Raw genomic sequence first — 17,500 nt, 5'->3', positions numbered from 1 at the left:
CAGAGCAGTCCACTGTAGAGCAAGAGAGAGCGGTAGAAGATCTTCGAAACCAGAACTTGAAGCTAGAATTGGACCTCACTCTTACCAAACTCGAGCTGTTGAAGCTACAGCAGGATTCAGCGCAGCCCAGTGCCCCCAAGATGGCGGCGACGATCACAACAACGCCTGATGATAATCCTATCGCAAAACCAACCTTAAAAAGCCTTCAGCAAGATCCTACCGTTCAATCGAAGCTTAAATCTCTCATGGACTCTTTGGGAGATCCAGTTTTACTGGGTTTAACTGCAGAGGAGCAGGATCCAGCTCAACAACTGTTAGAGCCCACTATTTCAAGAGGTAAACGTCCTTTACTTATACCTGATTTCATTAGTTCCCTCCCCATAGTTCTGCAGGAGGATAAGGAGACCGTGCTTGGAACCCCTGGTGATGCTAGAATTGTGTTAAAATCCTCTCAAGAAAAGAAGCTATCCCTTGACAAAATTTCATTCCCGCAGTGGTCAGCGGCTAACTTTCGCATTATGCATACTCTCATGAAAGATGGGCTTCTTTCGTCCACCAAGGAAATTCTCGATTATAATGTGTACAGTTCAAAAATTTCTGAACTAGCGGAGTGTTACCCTTTGCCAAAAGTGATGCAATATGATGATTTGTACCGCAAAATGCAATTTGCCACAAGCTGTAAATGGGGATCTGACAGCCAATTCATATCCCATCAAACGCTTCACAGACCAGATCCATCGAAATCCCACATCCACACGTTCATCTCTTCGCAAAGCGTCCCGTCCAGTCATAAACCAAGCAACAGGGAAGCAGGTTTGCTTTGAATTCCCACGGCGTGAAGGTTGCCGCTTTGGCTCCTCCTGTAGATATGATCATGTTTGCATCAAACCACAATGTATGGGAACCCACCCACAATGGCAACACCAGTCTGCTACTGCTCAAGACCCCCAATACTGAACCCACACTCAACTGCAGAGATCTCTCCAAATTGTACTTTAACAGCAGAATTAGCAGGAGATATCTCGACCACATTGTTACATGCAGGGACTGATCCCGCCTTAATGACATGCTGTCCCGCAGAGTGTGGGGAAAGTTTACCTATTAAAGCAGGGGCCTTTTTGGAATCTATGCAGCAGCCTCAAGCAGCCAAGGTCTCCACAGACTTAATTTTTGGGACCTGGGCAGCAGAACTATCAAATGACCCGGACATAAAATTTATTCTAAGTGGTGTTAAAAATGGATTTCAGCTACTCCCTCCTGATTCAACGGTCTCACATGCCTTTACGCACAACAATAAATCTGCTCTACGACCTGGAGCTAAGGATCAAATTGAAGCGCAACTGGTTAAGGGTCTTCAAGAAGACCATTTTGCTGTAGCAGTTAAGTCCCACATGCCCATAATCGTTAATGCACTTGGGGCCGTACCTAAAAAGGACTGGAATGAATTACGGATGATCATGGATTGCAGCCGACCCTTAATGGCAAATGCCAACTCATACATGGATTTAGAACATTACAAGTATGTTACCGTTGATGATGCAGCAAACCTCTGTCAACCAGGTTGTTGGTTGGCAAAAGTTGACTTAAAACACGCTTACAGAGGAGTTGGTACTCACCCCGACAGCTAGCGAGTTACAGGGATGTCTTGGTGTTTCAAGGACTCTAAACATTCTACCTACCTCTATGATAAGCGTCTCCTCTTTGGAGCCAGAGCCTCACCAATGATTTTTCATCGCCTTACACAATCAGTCTGTCGAATGATGGCCCGAAGAGGGTATACTGTGTTGGCGTACCTGGGCGACTTCCTCATCATTGAACCAACTCAGCTTCAGTGCAAAGCAGCTTTTGACATTCTACTAAACTTACTAGAGTCTCTTGGCTTCACTGTCAACTGGACAAAAGTTGTCTTCCCAGCCCAATGTCTGGTTTTTCTGGGAGTTGAAATTGACACTGTTAAGTGTGAACTCCGCCTCCCAGAAGATCGTGTATCTGAGTTGTTATTCGTTCTCAAGGAAACCAGTTCAAAACGAAAATGCTTCAAGCTTCACCTCCAACGACTCATTGGCAAGCTCAATTGGGCAGCACGTGTTGCTCGAGGGGGCCGCACGTTTCTCAGGCGTCTTATCACCTTGGCAAATGCTGTTAAACGCCCGTATCACCGTGTTTATTTAAACTTATGCGCTAGAACTGACCTCCTGTGGTGGACCTCCCTCTTGCCTGCACACAACTGTAAAACATTGTTCCCCTCAGCAACCCCAGAACTTCCTACAGCAGTGCTAACGGATGCTTCCCTGTCTGGTGGGGGCTGCGTATGGGAAACTGACTGGATGTATGTTAACTGGGCCTTAGACTACCCAGCTGTCTACTCTCTGCACATCAATTACAAAGAGACATTCACAATCGTTTTGGCACCCCATCGTCGGGCACCCTTTTGGTCAGGTCATCAAGTGGTCGTCAAGTCGGACAGCCAGGTGGCTGGCGCTATCTTAAACAAAGGTTCAACCTGTTGCCCAGTAATAATGGACTGGATTCGTTCTCTGTTTTGGCTTAAGGAGTATTACAATTTCAGCCTGTTAGTCAAACACATTCCAGGAAAAAAGTGTTTCACGCCTTGACAATGTACACTACTGGCCAACATTCCAGGCATGGCTCTCCGAATCCCCTGTATCATATGATTTAGAATCTCACATGTCATCATTGTCTCTTGCACTCCTTAGATACAAAGCATCAGCAGCAACTTGACCGCGAAGTCATCAATTTCCGGCGTCAAGCATATGCCCCTACTACCAAGTCCACCTATATGAGTCAAATGCGCTCATACCTCTCCTTTTGTGTATACAACGGTTACCAGCCTATCCCAGCATCAGTATCAACCCTTAACCGCCACGCAGCTTTCCTAGCAAGATCACTTTCAGCATCCTCCATCCCAGCCTATTTGAATGCAGTTCGCATCCTACATCTTGAACATGGACTTGCGGACCCAACCAAAAACAATTTTCAGCTGGCAACTATACTTCGGGAAATTAAGCGTATAAAAGGTTTATCAGTATCCCAAAAGAAACCAATTACGCCTCAGATCCTGTTAGCCTTCAAGAATCACTTAAACTTAGATGATCCTTTGCATGCAACATTTTGGGCAGTCTGTCTGGTAGCTTTCTTCGGCCTCCTACGCAAAGCTAACTTGCTATGCAGAGGATTAACACATTTCAACCCATCAAAGCATCTGCGTCGAGGGGACATCCTGTTCTTTATAGACTGGGCCATCATTATCAACAGATGGTCAAAAAGAATCCAATTTAGCCAGCGCATTTTGACTATTCCTTTACCACGCATTGCCCAGCACCCACTCTGCCCTTATACAGCTCTCAAGCATGCTTTCAGCTTAGTACCAGCCTCCTTATCAGGCCCAGCCTTTGTCATCCCAGCTTCAACCAAGGGAGGTCTGGTCCCTCTGACGTATGGAAAGTTTAACTCCCTACTTAAATTATTGGCAACCACGATGAACTTGGATCAAATGCTGCTCAAATCCCAGCAGAACTTATCAAACGCTTAGGAGACTGGCAGTCAGATGCTTATAGATCTTATAGTCACATCCCAGTTAAAGACAGAATGCAAGCAGCTAGTCGCCTGGCTTAGTTTGTTTAGATTTTCTTCCTTCCTCTGTTTTTCGTCTGGGGTTAGGTCGTTCCTCCCTTGGGAAAATTTCTATTAAATGGAAGGGATCACTTCCGAGCCCTTTCCCGTTTACCCCAGACTTTATTGTTGTAATTTTGTTTCTTCGCCTTTCGTTTAGAAAGTTAAGTCTAAAATAATTACATTTATTTGTATTTAACTCTGGAGGAAGGGGGAGAGGACTGGTACTAGTTTTCTCTGACAAGCGCTCTACGTACTTCATTCGGCATGTGCTTGTGCACAGCATAGCTTCGCTCCCCCCCCCTCCCCCTAATTATTTGTTGTTGTTATATTCCTTGTACATTTATCTTTTCCAGTTGGGAAAATTTCTATTAAATGGAAGGGATCACTTCCGAGCCCTTTCCCGTTTACCCCAGACTTTATTGTTGTAATTTTTTTTCTTCGCCTTTCGTTTAGAGAGTTCAAAGAAGACAAATGGCTCACTGTTTTAAGTAGAGAGATTTTTGAAAAGTTAAAAACACATGAAATGGTGACCAGTTAAATCTGATACAGAAAATCCAGCATACGTTTCGTTGCCTAACTTCAACAAAATGCACTGGATGGAACAGTTTTATACTTAAAACACAAAACGTACTCAGAAAAACAAATCCTGGACATTTCAGCTCAATTGGACAAATCCTTCTCAAAATATCTTTTCTGAAATGCAAAAATAACTCCTTTTGAGCAAACGAACTTTGAACTTACAATAACAGAACTTCTCAAAATAAAACTTTAATATCTTAAGATTAAAATTCCGATAACCCCCGGTTTGTATAGTTAACACCCGCGTTTTAAGGCAAAGATTAACTCAAAAAAGGATACAATTTTAATTGTATCCTTTTCAGCATCCAGTGTATAAGTGGTATCATTGCGTATAATGTTGGTACTCCCTAATGAGAGATGGCCGAGATGATGATGCCTAAGACGCCGAGTACATGTCTCTGGTGGAGACCAGAGCTTTTGCGAGGGCCAGGTTTCTGACAAGTAAAGCAGTAATGACTTCGCACCAGAATATAATGTCCTCCACTTCCACTTAAAGGAGAGAGTTGTTACTTTCCAGTCCCGACATGGAAAGTAATGCTGTGATTTCCTTATACGTGTGGTTATGTCTCTTATCTTCTTTTGCACTGTGGATCGGATATGGCTATCTATTATCCCTGATCTGTATTCTCGTTTCTCGGGTCTTCCTAGCATTGATCTTAGGTCCTCGTCTGTAAATGACACTCGCAACCGGAGGAACAGCGAAAGGGGAAAAGTTATCTACGACTACCCGCAATAGAATACTCTCTACTTGCGTTGTTTTGTTTGCAATTCAAACAACAAACTTTAAAATAAAGTTAATATACTTGGCGTTTTTTTGTTGTTGTTGTTGTTGTTGTTGTTTTTTTTACAAATTCTCAAATGCGTCTTACAAGAGTAAAATTAATTAACAACTTGATTTCGGAGAAAATCTGACTAATCTATCATAGAGACCAGACCTCTAAAATCCATGCCCAGCTTATTTGGTCCATAAGCCCGTACTGTTCTTGATATCACATCCCTATGGAGGAGAAAGTAGCTACAAACTTTCCCTCCTTGAGTTTTTCAAGTTTTCTTTAATGTTTTCATAGGTCTTGGTCCTGGAGGACTACTAGACATAGTTGATACGAATTTTGATGTTGCTCGACAATGTGTACCTGGCTCAAGCCATGGAGGAAGAGGGTCCACTGGCCATCTTTTAAAAGCAGGCCCACCATACAATAAACACGATATGACGTCATTATTGGGAGGAAGCGGAGGTGAGATTGTAATTGTGTTCTATCTTTTTGTATAATCCAGCCTACTTTTTTCCTTTGCACTAATTCGTCAAAATCACCAGGTCACACGGTCGACCGCACGACTACTACGCGGTAAATGCCGTTTCAGACCTCACCCGATAAATTGAACATGCTGAGGTTTTAACCGCTATGAGAAGAATTCTATTTGTACACTTATGAAAATGCTGCAATCTGATTGGCTGAGCCAATCAGTATGAGGGGATTTGATTATGTCAACATAATGGCCACGTTTTTTCGTTTCTTCGAAGTTTCGGAGGAAGATTAGAAATATGAGCGATAATTAGATCCTCGAGAAGACAAAATAAGTAATTTCTGACGGCACGATGGAGAGGCTCGCGGGGTGATTTAGCGGAGATTTAGGTCATTCTAGCTCAGCAGTCGGCAGTCTTCACTCTAGGTCGGCACTCTGCATGTCACTCCACTTTTTTTATTGAGCTTTTGTCATGACAGCTTGCATGTATAGTTGAAAATCATGTTCTACGTTATTGATTTTGTACCCTTTCCACGGGGTTTCGTGCTGGTGCATTAGATAAGGAATACGTTTCCACATATTTTTTTTGGCCACATCTACAGGACAGTTGTAATTTGCAAAGATACAGCTTATCTTATCAGACAGAATACATCTGCGTCAGATGACTGACCGACCGTCCGACCGACTGACTCACCAACTGACCGACTGACCCACCAACTGACCGACTGACCCACCAACTGACTGACTGACGCATCCTCAATAAGCTATTCACAGTGAATGTCTTGTGTTAGTGTAGTCAGAATGAAGAATATTCGCCGTTACGAGACCCTGATACCTCAAAATTGTTGCATAAACTGATGACCACGAGTTTACAGCTAGTTATAGCTGCAATTCAGTCCGCAAGTGTTCTCGCTAAAACGTGAGCATTGCACCGGTATCACAGTTGCCGTGAGTTCGAATTCCGTTCAAGCCTGAACTAATTAAGACATGATTCATCATCGCAGGTATACACAGAGCTTAAGCAGTTGTGAAATTTAAGCCTGAAAAATAAAATTGAAACAAACACCTGAACCCATAACCTCTGCGATACCGGTGCAGTGCTCTACCAAATGAGCTATCAAGTCAACTGAGAGCTGGTCACGTTGTGGGTTCGTTATATATTCGTAGATGGTGAAGATACAAGTGAATATATCAAAGATCATATATTTGAATTGCGGAGAAAGATATGAAGACATGGTTGATCATCGCAGTTATACACACAACTTAAGCAGTTGTGAAATTAAAGCCTGAAAATAATTCAGGCTTGAACGGAATTCGAACCCATGACCTCTGCGATACTGGTGCGGTACTCTATCAAGCCAACTGAGAGCTGGTCACATTGCGAGTTTGTAATATACCCGTAGATGGTGAAGATACAAGTGACTATATCAAAGATCAGATATTTGAACTGCGGCGAGATATGACGACATGATTGATCATCGCAGTACAGAGAGTTATATACACAGCTTAAGCAGCTGTGAAATTAAAGTTTGATATGAAGACATGACTTTTTTCAGGCTTTAATTTCACAGCTACTAACGCTGTGTATATAACTTTAATGATCAAGCATGTCTTCATATCTTTCTCCGCAGTTCAAATATGTGATCTTTCATATATTCACTAATACTACAAAATATGTACAGTAATGATCGTATTCAACAAAGAATACTGCTCTTATAACACAAAAAGAAAAGTTCTTAACTGTACTTGTACGTGTTACGCGTTAATTAAAACAATGTTGACCTCTTGGAAAGCCCAAGGGTTGTAGAAAGCGGGACAAATTTATTCCCTATACTTAAAGGCAAACACCGGCTTAAGCATAAGAATAAAAAGGTTTGGAAATGGAATAATCTATGCCATGTTGTGAATGTTCGGCTCGAAAAAGACTCTAGTCTCTTCTGGCACGTATGTACGTAAATTAGAAAGCAGAATCATTTAGCGCGCTTGAAGCGCTTTCTAATATTAATTAACCGATTGACTCCCATGCCGCCCGAAACCGGCCGTGACGAGCCTTAGCCTTTGTTTCACTTCTGATGTCATCACCTTTGACCAAAATTGGCATCATTTATGCTCACTTTCTGCAAGAGGAAAAGATCTTTCCAATGATACCCAGATCAGAGCGATCAGCTCAATGGAGCCTGAAATATGCACAAAAATGCTCAGAAATTTTGAGTGAAAAACTCTGAGCAAAATTTCCTGCAACAGCACATGGCTACCCCTTGGTAAAAATTGCCCGTCTTGATGATGCTTTCTCAGAATGTTTTGAACTGGAAGCAAGGCCAATAGAAGGTCGATCACTGCAGCAAAAAGATAAGAAAAGGAAAATCAAAAGAAAACTATGGCCAAACTCGTGGATTTAGTAATCTGGAGATGAAACATGTTGGTGAACTTGCAATTACTGGTTTATCATTAAAGGCTGTTAAAACAAGCCGGGTTAATTCGTACCACGCAAGGTCGCACTTATCTCACAAAACGTAGGCTTTTCTCGTTGGCTTTTGTTGTGCACATAGTACAAAGACATACGTCCAGAGTAGCTAAGGTGGAAAAATTGCAGCTGAACATGGAGTGGTAAAGGTTAAGGGTTCATGGATCACAGAGGACACTCCTGTCCAAACAATCATAGAGTACTCAACGTGGACAACTCAACATAAAAAAACTTAAGTGCTATAAACTGCAAAGCTCCTGCTTGATTGAACGTTGGATCTCACAGGAGATCTAATCAGCCAAACTTGAAAAGTGAAACGATAATAATTAGGTCAAAGACTACTGCGAGGCTGACACAACGTGGTATATTTAAAACAATATTTCGGCTGGTCTCAGGTATAGATGTTACTAAATTATAAAAATAAAATTACAATATTATGTAATGGTGCTGATGTCTTTCCTGTTTTCAATAGCTGTTTCGTTCATTAAAAGTTGCTTGTTTCGCTCATACATTCTCATCAAAGCTTACCACGTTCACTTTCCAGCAAACAAACGCTCATCTCCTAGTCATGTTTAACGCCTAGACGAGTCTAATGCTCATGAATTCTGCCTTCAAGTTGGCCATAGTACTAATTCGAACCTTCGAAGTCAACTCCACTTTAATTTAGCGAAACACCTTATCGTCGTGTAAAAGCTACGATCATCAACACGATGCAGGAGTAGTAACCGCGCAAAAACGATACTGACTGCACGGTTACTATTGCGATATGGCGTCGGGCTCGGTTACTATTCCAACATGGCGTCGGACTCGGGTGCTCTCGTTCGAGAGTTAAAACAACATACTTTTATACAGCCCTTTTTGCTACCAAAGATCACACAGGAATGAAAGCTCAGTGGAGACAAATTTGCGCTTAGTGTAGAATCTAGCACTCTCTCTTATTTTGGGTCCATTAGCCTTCCTTTAGGAATTCGTTTTGTGTTACTTTCCCGCGCGTTTAGTATAATTTGCATCTTGTTTTAGTATTCTAGTTTTTTAGTTTTCGCGCACGCTGCGGTTTTTAGTTTCACCGTCAGGTTGATCTCAGCGAGAATACATCTAGTGTGATAAACCTATATAGAGTTGCCCTTTCGCGGTCTACAGCGCCAGTACAATGTAAGTTTTGAGTTATTTCGTTCATTGCGTTTCGCTATAAGTCGCCTTTCAGCGGTATATTTCTCCATTTTGTAAGTTTGTATTTTTTGTTGTTTCTTAGTTCAAACCTCTTCTCGTTTGGGTGTTTGGAACCAATTGCTGTATGTGGCCAAGGAAGGATTCGCTCTTTGGCAGTAACACTTAGCATTTTCCCGAAATTTCTTCTCATTGTAAAAGATTTCTAACGGGGAGGTGAAAGGTTATTAGGTGGGGTCGTACAGGTAGACTAAGGAAAACTTCATTGAAACCACTAGTGCCCAGTCTGTTTTAAGCAGCTAGTTGTACTGTTAAAGAAAATAGACAAAACATCTGGAACATTTAATAAAGAGGTAGAATTTGGCTTCTTTTACTCACTCAAAATTGTAGTAAGCCACCTTAAGTCATTTATCAGGGTTTCAATATTTTACTCAGTTTATTTAAATGCTTTAAACATGTCGAATGAAGACATATTTTTTTTAATAAATGAAGACATATTCCTTTCGTCTTGTTCTCCTTGTGCCGCTATGGACGCCATGGTCAAGCTGTTACGTTTCCTGACCAGCTTTGGCGAGGCACCACTGTCTGAGTTGTTTTTGGCTTTCCTCGTTTTTCCCTGGTTTACTCACATACAGTAATTTCCATAACAAAAACCTTCCCTGTGGCGGAGCCAAGCAAAACGCGTCCACTTTTTTTTTCCTCTTCTTTTCTTTATTTTTCTTACAACCGATTTAAAGCTAACTACTCAGCTCGTTTAGTTCTTACTATTTTGAGTAGTTTTTTTCCTTATTTAAGTTTAATTTATTTTCTTGCTGTATAATATTCTGTGTATTAAGCAAAATAAAATGTTTGTTGTCCATCTTCTACAACCGCTCAACCCAGTCTTTGTCTAGTCTCAAAGTGTATTTAATTTGCGGAGTGAGCTCCTTTTCTAGATCTTCAGCACCAGTTAACTTCTTCTCCTGAAGCTGAGAATTTTTTTCAACTACTCTATTTCATGGGCTTCTCCCAATAAAAAGCAAACAACCAGTATAACTCTATTAAGCCCAAACTTGTTCCCCGAAGGAATAATTTATTTATTAGCTGACTATTTTAATATAAGGACCTACCTAGCTTTTGCTGTTATATATTTGTTCTTTTACCTCAGGTTCGTGCTTAGAGAATCCGGGAAGTGTCGCTGGAGGCGGAGCCATAGAACTTGTGGCTGAAAAAGGAGACATTTTAATAGGTACTGAATTGATATGTTTTAAATTCACGCAAACTAACATTCTTAGATTGTCATATTACCTAGAAGGGATTGAGTGTGTTTGCATGTACAGTGGTACGAAAAGATAACGAGGCAGCTTGGCCGAGTGGTTAGGGCCCCGGATTTCAAATCCGGAGGTCACAGGTTCAAGTCCCGCCCTGACCGCTAAACTGGAGTTGTTTCTCGGTAGACCCCAGTTCAACTCCTCAGCCACGCTTGTAAATAGCCAACTGGTCTGCCTTCCGTCAGTTGGGATTTTTAACCATCTTATGTTCATTTGCATTATTTGGTTTCATTGGCCCTGAAAAGCCCCATTGGGGGAGTGGTTAATTAAAACATTAGCCTGCCTACAGGCTCCCCAACTTTGAACTCATCGTTCTTCTCTCGAGAGCTGCTCGAAACTACTCGAAAGCTTTAGTCTAGTTTGTAATTGACAGCTGTCGCTTCGTTGGCCAATCAAATTATTTGAGCAATTCTAACAAGGATTGTGATTGGCTTATTTTAGCGTGCTTTATCGGAGAACAGAGCACGGCTAACGCCACTTTTACTCGTTTGGAAAATAAAGTTTGGTTTGAAAATTCAACCGAATGCATGGGGAAATTATTGGATTCTTTATCATAAAACAAATAAAGAAGCCTCGACTGTGTTCTGTTCTGTTGTAAAGCACTTAGGAAGCGGTAGAGCACTCAAGAAGTAGGGAAAAACACTTGACTACGTCTCTTATTTTCCCCTCCACTTCTTTCGTGCTCTACCGCTTCCTGCGTGCTTTACAACGAACAGAGCACAGTCGAGGCCTCTTTATTTTTTTAACACTTCGGCAGCATATCAGGCGAGGCTGATGGAGCCATGCTTGGTATCAGTTTTGGGAGCTACTGCAAAGAGGAAAAACAAAAAAACGGGTTAGCTTATGAGAGCCAAGTTCACTTGCCTAGAAGAGAAATTCGAGTCTCAATACAGTATCTTCAATGCTAAAGTGAAATAATCAGATAGCGCAGACAAAAACCTGAATGACAAACTTGCAAGAGAAGCGGAGGTTGCTGGCCAGCATCAGGCGCAAGCCACAGTCTACAGGATCACAAAGCAACTTTGTGGAGGTCAGCGAAGGTGAAAGGCGTCCAATTCTGCGACAAATAACTAAGAAGGAACAAGAGGAGCGATGAGCTTTCAGGAAGTACTTGACAAGGAGTCCCCGGAGGAGCCTGCTGTTGCCCAGGAAGCTGACCAAGACCTTGATTTCAGCACCTGGCCACCTACTAAAGAGGAAGTCATAGAAGCCATTACAAATCTTAAGAACGGCAAAGCACCTGGACAGGATCAACTTAGCGTTGAGCTCTTAAGTGTCATCCAGAGGTTGCAGCAGCGATATTACTCCCACTCTTTGCTAAAGTATGGGATGTGATGGAATACCAAGTGACTGGAGCTAAGGGAGTGGTCAAAAAGTATTGGGGGTTTGGTGGGCCGGGCCGGAGCAGAGAGGGGGGTGGGTCATCAGTTTTTGAGCTCTTGGTAAGGGAGTTAAGGGGTGAGCCGTTCAATTTTCAGCTACCCATGGGGGGTGGGTCATCCTGTTTTATAACAGGAAGTGGTACACGTTTGACACAACCGACAACACAGGTAACACCCTCCAGTTGCAAAGGACAAAACTTTTTCGACCCGTGGCTAAAAAGTACACGTGGCTGGACGTGTACTATAGAAATGGCGATTTCATGTATTGTAAATCTGTACGAAAGCTAACAAGTCTGAGCAAGCAGTCCCAGGGAAGAAATTTTCAAAATACTGAGAATACTGCGCTCTTTCGACATGGTGGTCTTCAAGAACACCAAATGGCCAACTTGTGTCCCCAAGGATACGGGACACATGTTCATGGAACTGGGACTCATAGTTAACTGGCTGCTCACCGCAGTCCTTTTCAAGATGGATCACTGTTCCACACCTAGCGAAAGGCTTACAGTCAATTTTTTAGAGTTTATGGACATGACTTAAAGTTGCAAGAGTAAAGTAAGACAATATTGTTTTTGAATGATTTTGTATTATTGTTAAAAAATAAATCTAAAACGTGAATAATTTCTTACACAAAATGTGATTTTGCTGTATTATGCAACCAAAACTGTCATGTTTCATAGGGGGTGGGTCATGTAATTTTCAACCCTAATGTAGACGTGTGGGTCACTCAGTTTTGTGCTAAATGGAAGGGGTGGGTCATGTTTTTTCTAACCACCACATTTTCAAATGCTTCCGGCCCACACCCCCCACTCCCCCTGTACTTTTTGACCAGTCCCTAAGGTGTCATGATACCAATTCCCAAGAAGGGCACACCGTGCACTTACTGTAACAATTGGCGGGGTATCGCAAAGTTATCCTTATCGAGTAAAATCAATCAGGTAAGGTCATTATCAAACGTCTCTTTTGGTACTAAAATGCGCTACGAAAGGAACAAGCTGGTTTCAAATAAGACCAGGGCTGCGCATAACACATCTTCACCTTAAGAAATATCATTGAACAATGCATGAATATCAGGGAGGATTCTATAGTGACTTTTGGTGCTAGGTTGGATGCTCTGATCTGAACTTCAAAGTTAAATCGGGTGTACAACAAGGATGTGTTGTGTCGGCGTTACTGTTCAACATTGTCATTGACTGGGTGATATTTCGAACCTGCTGAAAACAGATGGAGAGGAATACGCTGGACATTATCAACTGTTCCGGAGGATCTCAATTATGCCGACGACAGAATGAGTCGTAGACGTGCAGGAAAAATCCGACATGCCTAGCAATTTCACGAAGCAGGTAGGGCTTATGATCAGCCCTAAACATCCTAGCACTTCTTGGTAAGAAGAGAAGTGAAAAAAAAGCTCTACGAAAGTTGACTTGACTAAACTAAAAGATCTATTTGAGATTGAAGATTTGCGTCCTTGTTTAATTGTGATGAACACAATGAAATTTTGAATTCATGCATTTGAAACGTTGCAAAAACAGTCGATTCCTCACATTGGGACGACCTATAATCGAGACGGACATAGGTTAATTGGTAAAAGGATTTCGTGTAGTCCATTTCTGTCTGCAATCACACTGGTAATAAAATAAAACGGAAATTTTTATTCATTTACGTAGAAAATTGGACATTTAACAAACGCGAGGCATTTTTGGAAATCAGAGCATTTACATAACTGAAATCAACCAACCTGATATATTTGATATATTACATCAAATTCCGTTTTTAAGGCAGCGTCCACATTACGCCGGAGAAATTTGAAAATGCAGCTTTATTTCTACAGTTAGGCCTTCTCTAAGGCCATTCAGAAATACCCTCCGCCCATCCCGTCTCTCCCAGACGCTGTTGCGGCCCCCATGACTGCCATCCCATCTCCTTCCTCCCTCTCTCTACATTTCTGCTCCAGGTCATTCGTGGCCTACCTGGTGCTTCTTTTGCCTTTCTGGTGCCCTACCGTGCACACTTATCCTTCATGCTTTCCTTCATCCTTTTCACGCTCTTGAAACTGGAGGAATTTGAAAACGCCGACTTTTCGTTTTCGTGTGGACGGAAACATTTTGAAAACGGAGCTTTTCGAAAACGACGGCGTCACGGTAATCATGTGATTTCCTTTACCGAGTCTTCTTCAAACACAAATACAAAATGACCGGTGATTGCATGTTGCGTTTTTGAATTCCTCCGGCACCGGTGTGGAGGTAAAACATTTGATGCGTTTTCAGAGTGAAACCTCTGTTTTTAAGAGTGTACAAGGCCTAGGTCACTCCATTAAAAATGGTTTTCTAGACACCAATTACAGTCAAAGTGATAGATGTAAAAGCTATATATATGAATAAATAAATGAATAAATACCTAACTAAAAAATCTCCAAAGCACGACTTAAAATGGCCTTTAAAAGTTTAAAGTATTTACAGCTGTTGCAGTTTGTGAGAGTTCATTCCAAAGCCTAACGGCAAAAGACCAATCTTTTGCTCTTTAACGCTCTTTAACGCCCGAACATTTACAGTACCTTTCCTTTCGGTGTTCACTAACTCGCGAAACCTTACACTATAGGCAAGTGTTTTAAACCTTATTTCGATTGGTTGATGTATCTTGTTCACCAAACACTGAACCTTAGCAACTTCAAGGCGAAAACATCGAACTCACTTAGGCCTCATCTTAATCGACTTGTACATGTTCAATAAATTGTTAACGGAAAACGCGGTTTTGGTAAACAATCTAAGTTGTTGTCTTAAAGCAGGACTTAAAGTGTCCTTTATCTTTTAGAAGAGCTGCTTCCTTAGTATAGCTCTAATCTTGAAAACATCTTCTGGAATCTTTATTCAACTTTAGCTGCATCCATCAGAGCTTCAGCTCAAGTGCCGACACATCACTCAAGTTTCTGTTCTGGGGGATCAGGAGGACTTATTCGCCTTATGGCTAACAAGGTAAGGTATCTAAATTTCATAATATCAAATAAACATGAGTGTTTAGTTAAGTGTAACGGCAGACGCCAATTTAGTTCTTTAAAGTTTTTATTCACAAAATCTACAAAACCTCTAATCACCACTTAAGAGCGACTCTCTATAGGGACTGAGTGAGATTGAAAAAAATTAATGTGGCACAAGGTTGGAAAAATGGACCCCTTGATATTTCGTCCAGAGATAACCTATGGGATGCTGAGAATCGTGATATAAGTCTTAGGTTCTAGAGTTTTTACATTTTTGAGAAAATTACGAAAAACCGTCGACAACCCGTGAAGCCGAAAAATCACAGAAATGAGGTCAAATTTCACGATCAGATAATCGAACTCGCGTGAAAGTGCATAGCAAATTATGGTTTTCCTTAGTTTATAGTTTTATTTAGGAGGTATTGCTAAGCTGCTTTGATGATATTTTAGACTTACACCTGTAATTCCGAATTCCTGGAGAGCAAGCAAAGAGAACCGCAGTTTCTAGACTTTGAAAATCAAAAATTTCATACCGTTTTCAAACATCTCAAAACATACTCGGTATCATGTGGAATTCTTTCAAAAATTCCATACCGTTTTCAAACATCTCAAAACATACTCGGTATTATGTAGAATTCTTTCAAAATTCGATTCTAGCAAGTTCAAGAGCTGTTTTGAACGTAATATAATTTTTTTCTCGGCAAAAGTTATTTCTGAGGCGAGCGGCCCCATCCAAGTTGACCTAATTTGACCTTTCGAAGAGATTTTGTGTAATCAGGAAATGTAAACAATTCGACTAGCCTTAGCTCGCTTTCTGAGCAAACCATTGAAAAACCCTGCCATTTCCCATTAAAACTACCCAGTAAACCTGAGATAATACTTCGATGACGGCTTACCTTCCAGATGGGTGTTTGAAGGCAAATAATTTTGATGCTGTCAATTAATTTTTCCATTGCTTTCTTGTTGCCGCGCTTTATAATTTAGGGTCATATCGAGCTTGTACGCCGGTTCCAGGCTAAGCTTGTGCAACACTTTTCCGGAAATGCAATCCATATGTTGTAATATCTACCTCTCAGTGCGCAACCTCTTGATTTTCATTTAATTTCTTGTATAATAAAAAAAATTCCTGAGCGCAAGACGTAAATCTTGGTCTAGTGAGTGTAATGCAATCTTTTCTTCGTCACTTCCGGACCAAGTGATTAATTTTTTTCTGACGGGGGAGGGGGAAAGACGTTTTCCTATTGAGGCAATTTCTTTTTCTTGTCGATGTTGCACGCAATGCATTTAACGGTTCATTACATGGCCACTGCAACAATTTAATTAAGATTTTCCATCATGATATAAACATACACAAGACTTTTTCATGTCTTTAGTTCAAAATATTTAATACAGTAATTCACACAACTGCTTTCGCTCAAAAGAACGTTTTTCTTTCAAGTTAAAACGGGACAATTTCCCGTTTTTCTCCTTAGCGCACTCAGCTATTGCTCAGCCCAGTGGGTAGAGGAAAATAGCTAAGAGTTCGTAACCACACCCTATTCTCTTCCCTTAGTCCCCTACCCCACCCTTGTGCTAACTTTGAATTAAGTGAGTGAAAACAAAATGTATTTGGGGTAAAGGACGGCCCGTTCCATTGCGTTCCATTCCGTTCCAGTGCTTCGAGGGTCTTGACCGCACTGGCCACCAACTAGCCGCTGAAACGAGCAATTTCTCTCCATCTTCCAATTTTTCAACCGATGCCTCAGAGCAAATGACCCAATTTTGGCAAAAGTAAACACATACGTCCTAATTACTCGGGAGCCGAATTGAAGATAAAGTTTGATTTGAAAGTGTTTTTTTTTTTTTTTTTTTTTTTTTGACAAAGTGAGCGCTCAAGGTTATACAATACACTGTTCAAAACACCTGAACTCTCTTTCCTGCACATATCTTTGGATAGTTGTAAAGATTTTACTCCAGTAGAGTTTGTCCGCGTAATAAGGTTTGCCGAATTTAAGAAAAAGTTAGGAGCCTCGCACGTGCCAGCTTCGCTTATCGAGCGACTGATCGAAAAGTTCGATTTTAAAAGATAACAGCTCGAGAGCGCCGTGAGAATTCTATATTTAGAATTTTTTAGAGGTAAACAAACCGTTTGCCGCGGATCTATTTACGTTTGGTAATAATCTGTTTTAAACTTAGATCTCTCTCGATGGCAACTCTCAAAACAGTTTTACATACTCTTTGCTCGTACGAAAAGAAACATGTTTTGTGCGAACCCAAAAGCAGAATCATTTTCAGTTTCCGAAGGGATAGTTTTCGAGAATCATATAAAAGCGTGCGTCTACTTCTACATCAAAAGGTATCTTGTTGAACATAATTCCTAAAACGTTAGGTGCGCCACGAAGGGGACCTATTTGCGTGTTCACCTGCCATGGGCAAATTGGTAAATTTAATTACATGTAATGCAAATTACAAAAACTCGCTTTGCGGCCAGTAACTAGCCCTATTTCAGATATATATTACTATTCCCTTTTATCTAGCTTTAGGAAATCATTAGCAATGGACCTGCCCAGGCATTTGACTTTTGGAGCTAAAACTAGATAGAATTTCTAGCTTGTTGCACAGTCACTAGAAAACGGGAAAAGCAAATGTGTTGCGTGTATATACACCGATTCAAAGTATTGCATACAAAGAACTCTCCTTCAAAATAGCTAGTGATTACAAATAAAAAAGTTACAAAAAACCAAAACGAAAACTTTGTATGCTAGTA

The 17,500-nt window shown here is 41.1% G+C and overlaps 2 protein-coding genes across 2 annotated transcripts in view; both read left to right on the top strand.

Moving 5' to 3' along the window:
* Window positions 1–3,553, top strand: part of LOC149114592 (uncharacterized) — a 3,725-nt gene extending 172 nt beyond the window's left edge. Inside the window, exons 1-2 of the mRNA XM_089285740.1 lie at window positions 1–336; window positions 2,718–3,553. The exon at window positions 1–336 is cut by the window's left edge and continues 172 nt beyond it. Coding sequence (XP_089141866.1) covers window positions 1–336; window positions 2,718–3,553 — 1,172 coding nt within the window. The remainder of the gene's footprint in view (window positions 337–2,717) is intronic.
* LOC149114591 (uncharacterized) overlaps window positions 1–17,500 on the top strand; it is a 31,270-nt gene that overhangs the window by 9,112 nt on the left and 4,658 nt on the right. The window contains exons 4-6 of the mRNA XM_089284009.1: window positions 5,283–5,450; window positions 10,239–10,319; window positions 14,658–14,752. Coding sequence (XP_089140135.1) covers window positions 5,283–5,450; window positions 10,239–10,319; window positions 14,658–14,752 — 344 coding nt within the window. The remainder of the gene's footprint in view (window positions 1–5,282; window positions 5,451–10,238; window positions 10,320–14,657; window positions 14,753–17,500) is intronic.

This window comes from Orbicella faveolata, unplaced genomic scaffold (assembly GCF_042242905.1).
Source record: "Orbicella faveolata isolate gen_17 unplaced genomic scaffold, um_ofav_v1 contig_13, whole genome shotgun sequence".
Lineage (NCBI taxonomy): Eukaryota > Metazoa > Cnidaria > Anthozoa > Scleractinia > Merulinidae > Orbicella > Orbicella faveolata.
Note: the sequence above shows the minus strand (reverse complement) of the source record. Positions and strands in the feature narration are given on the sequence as shown.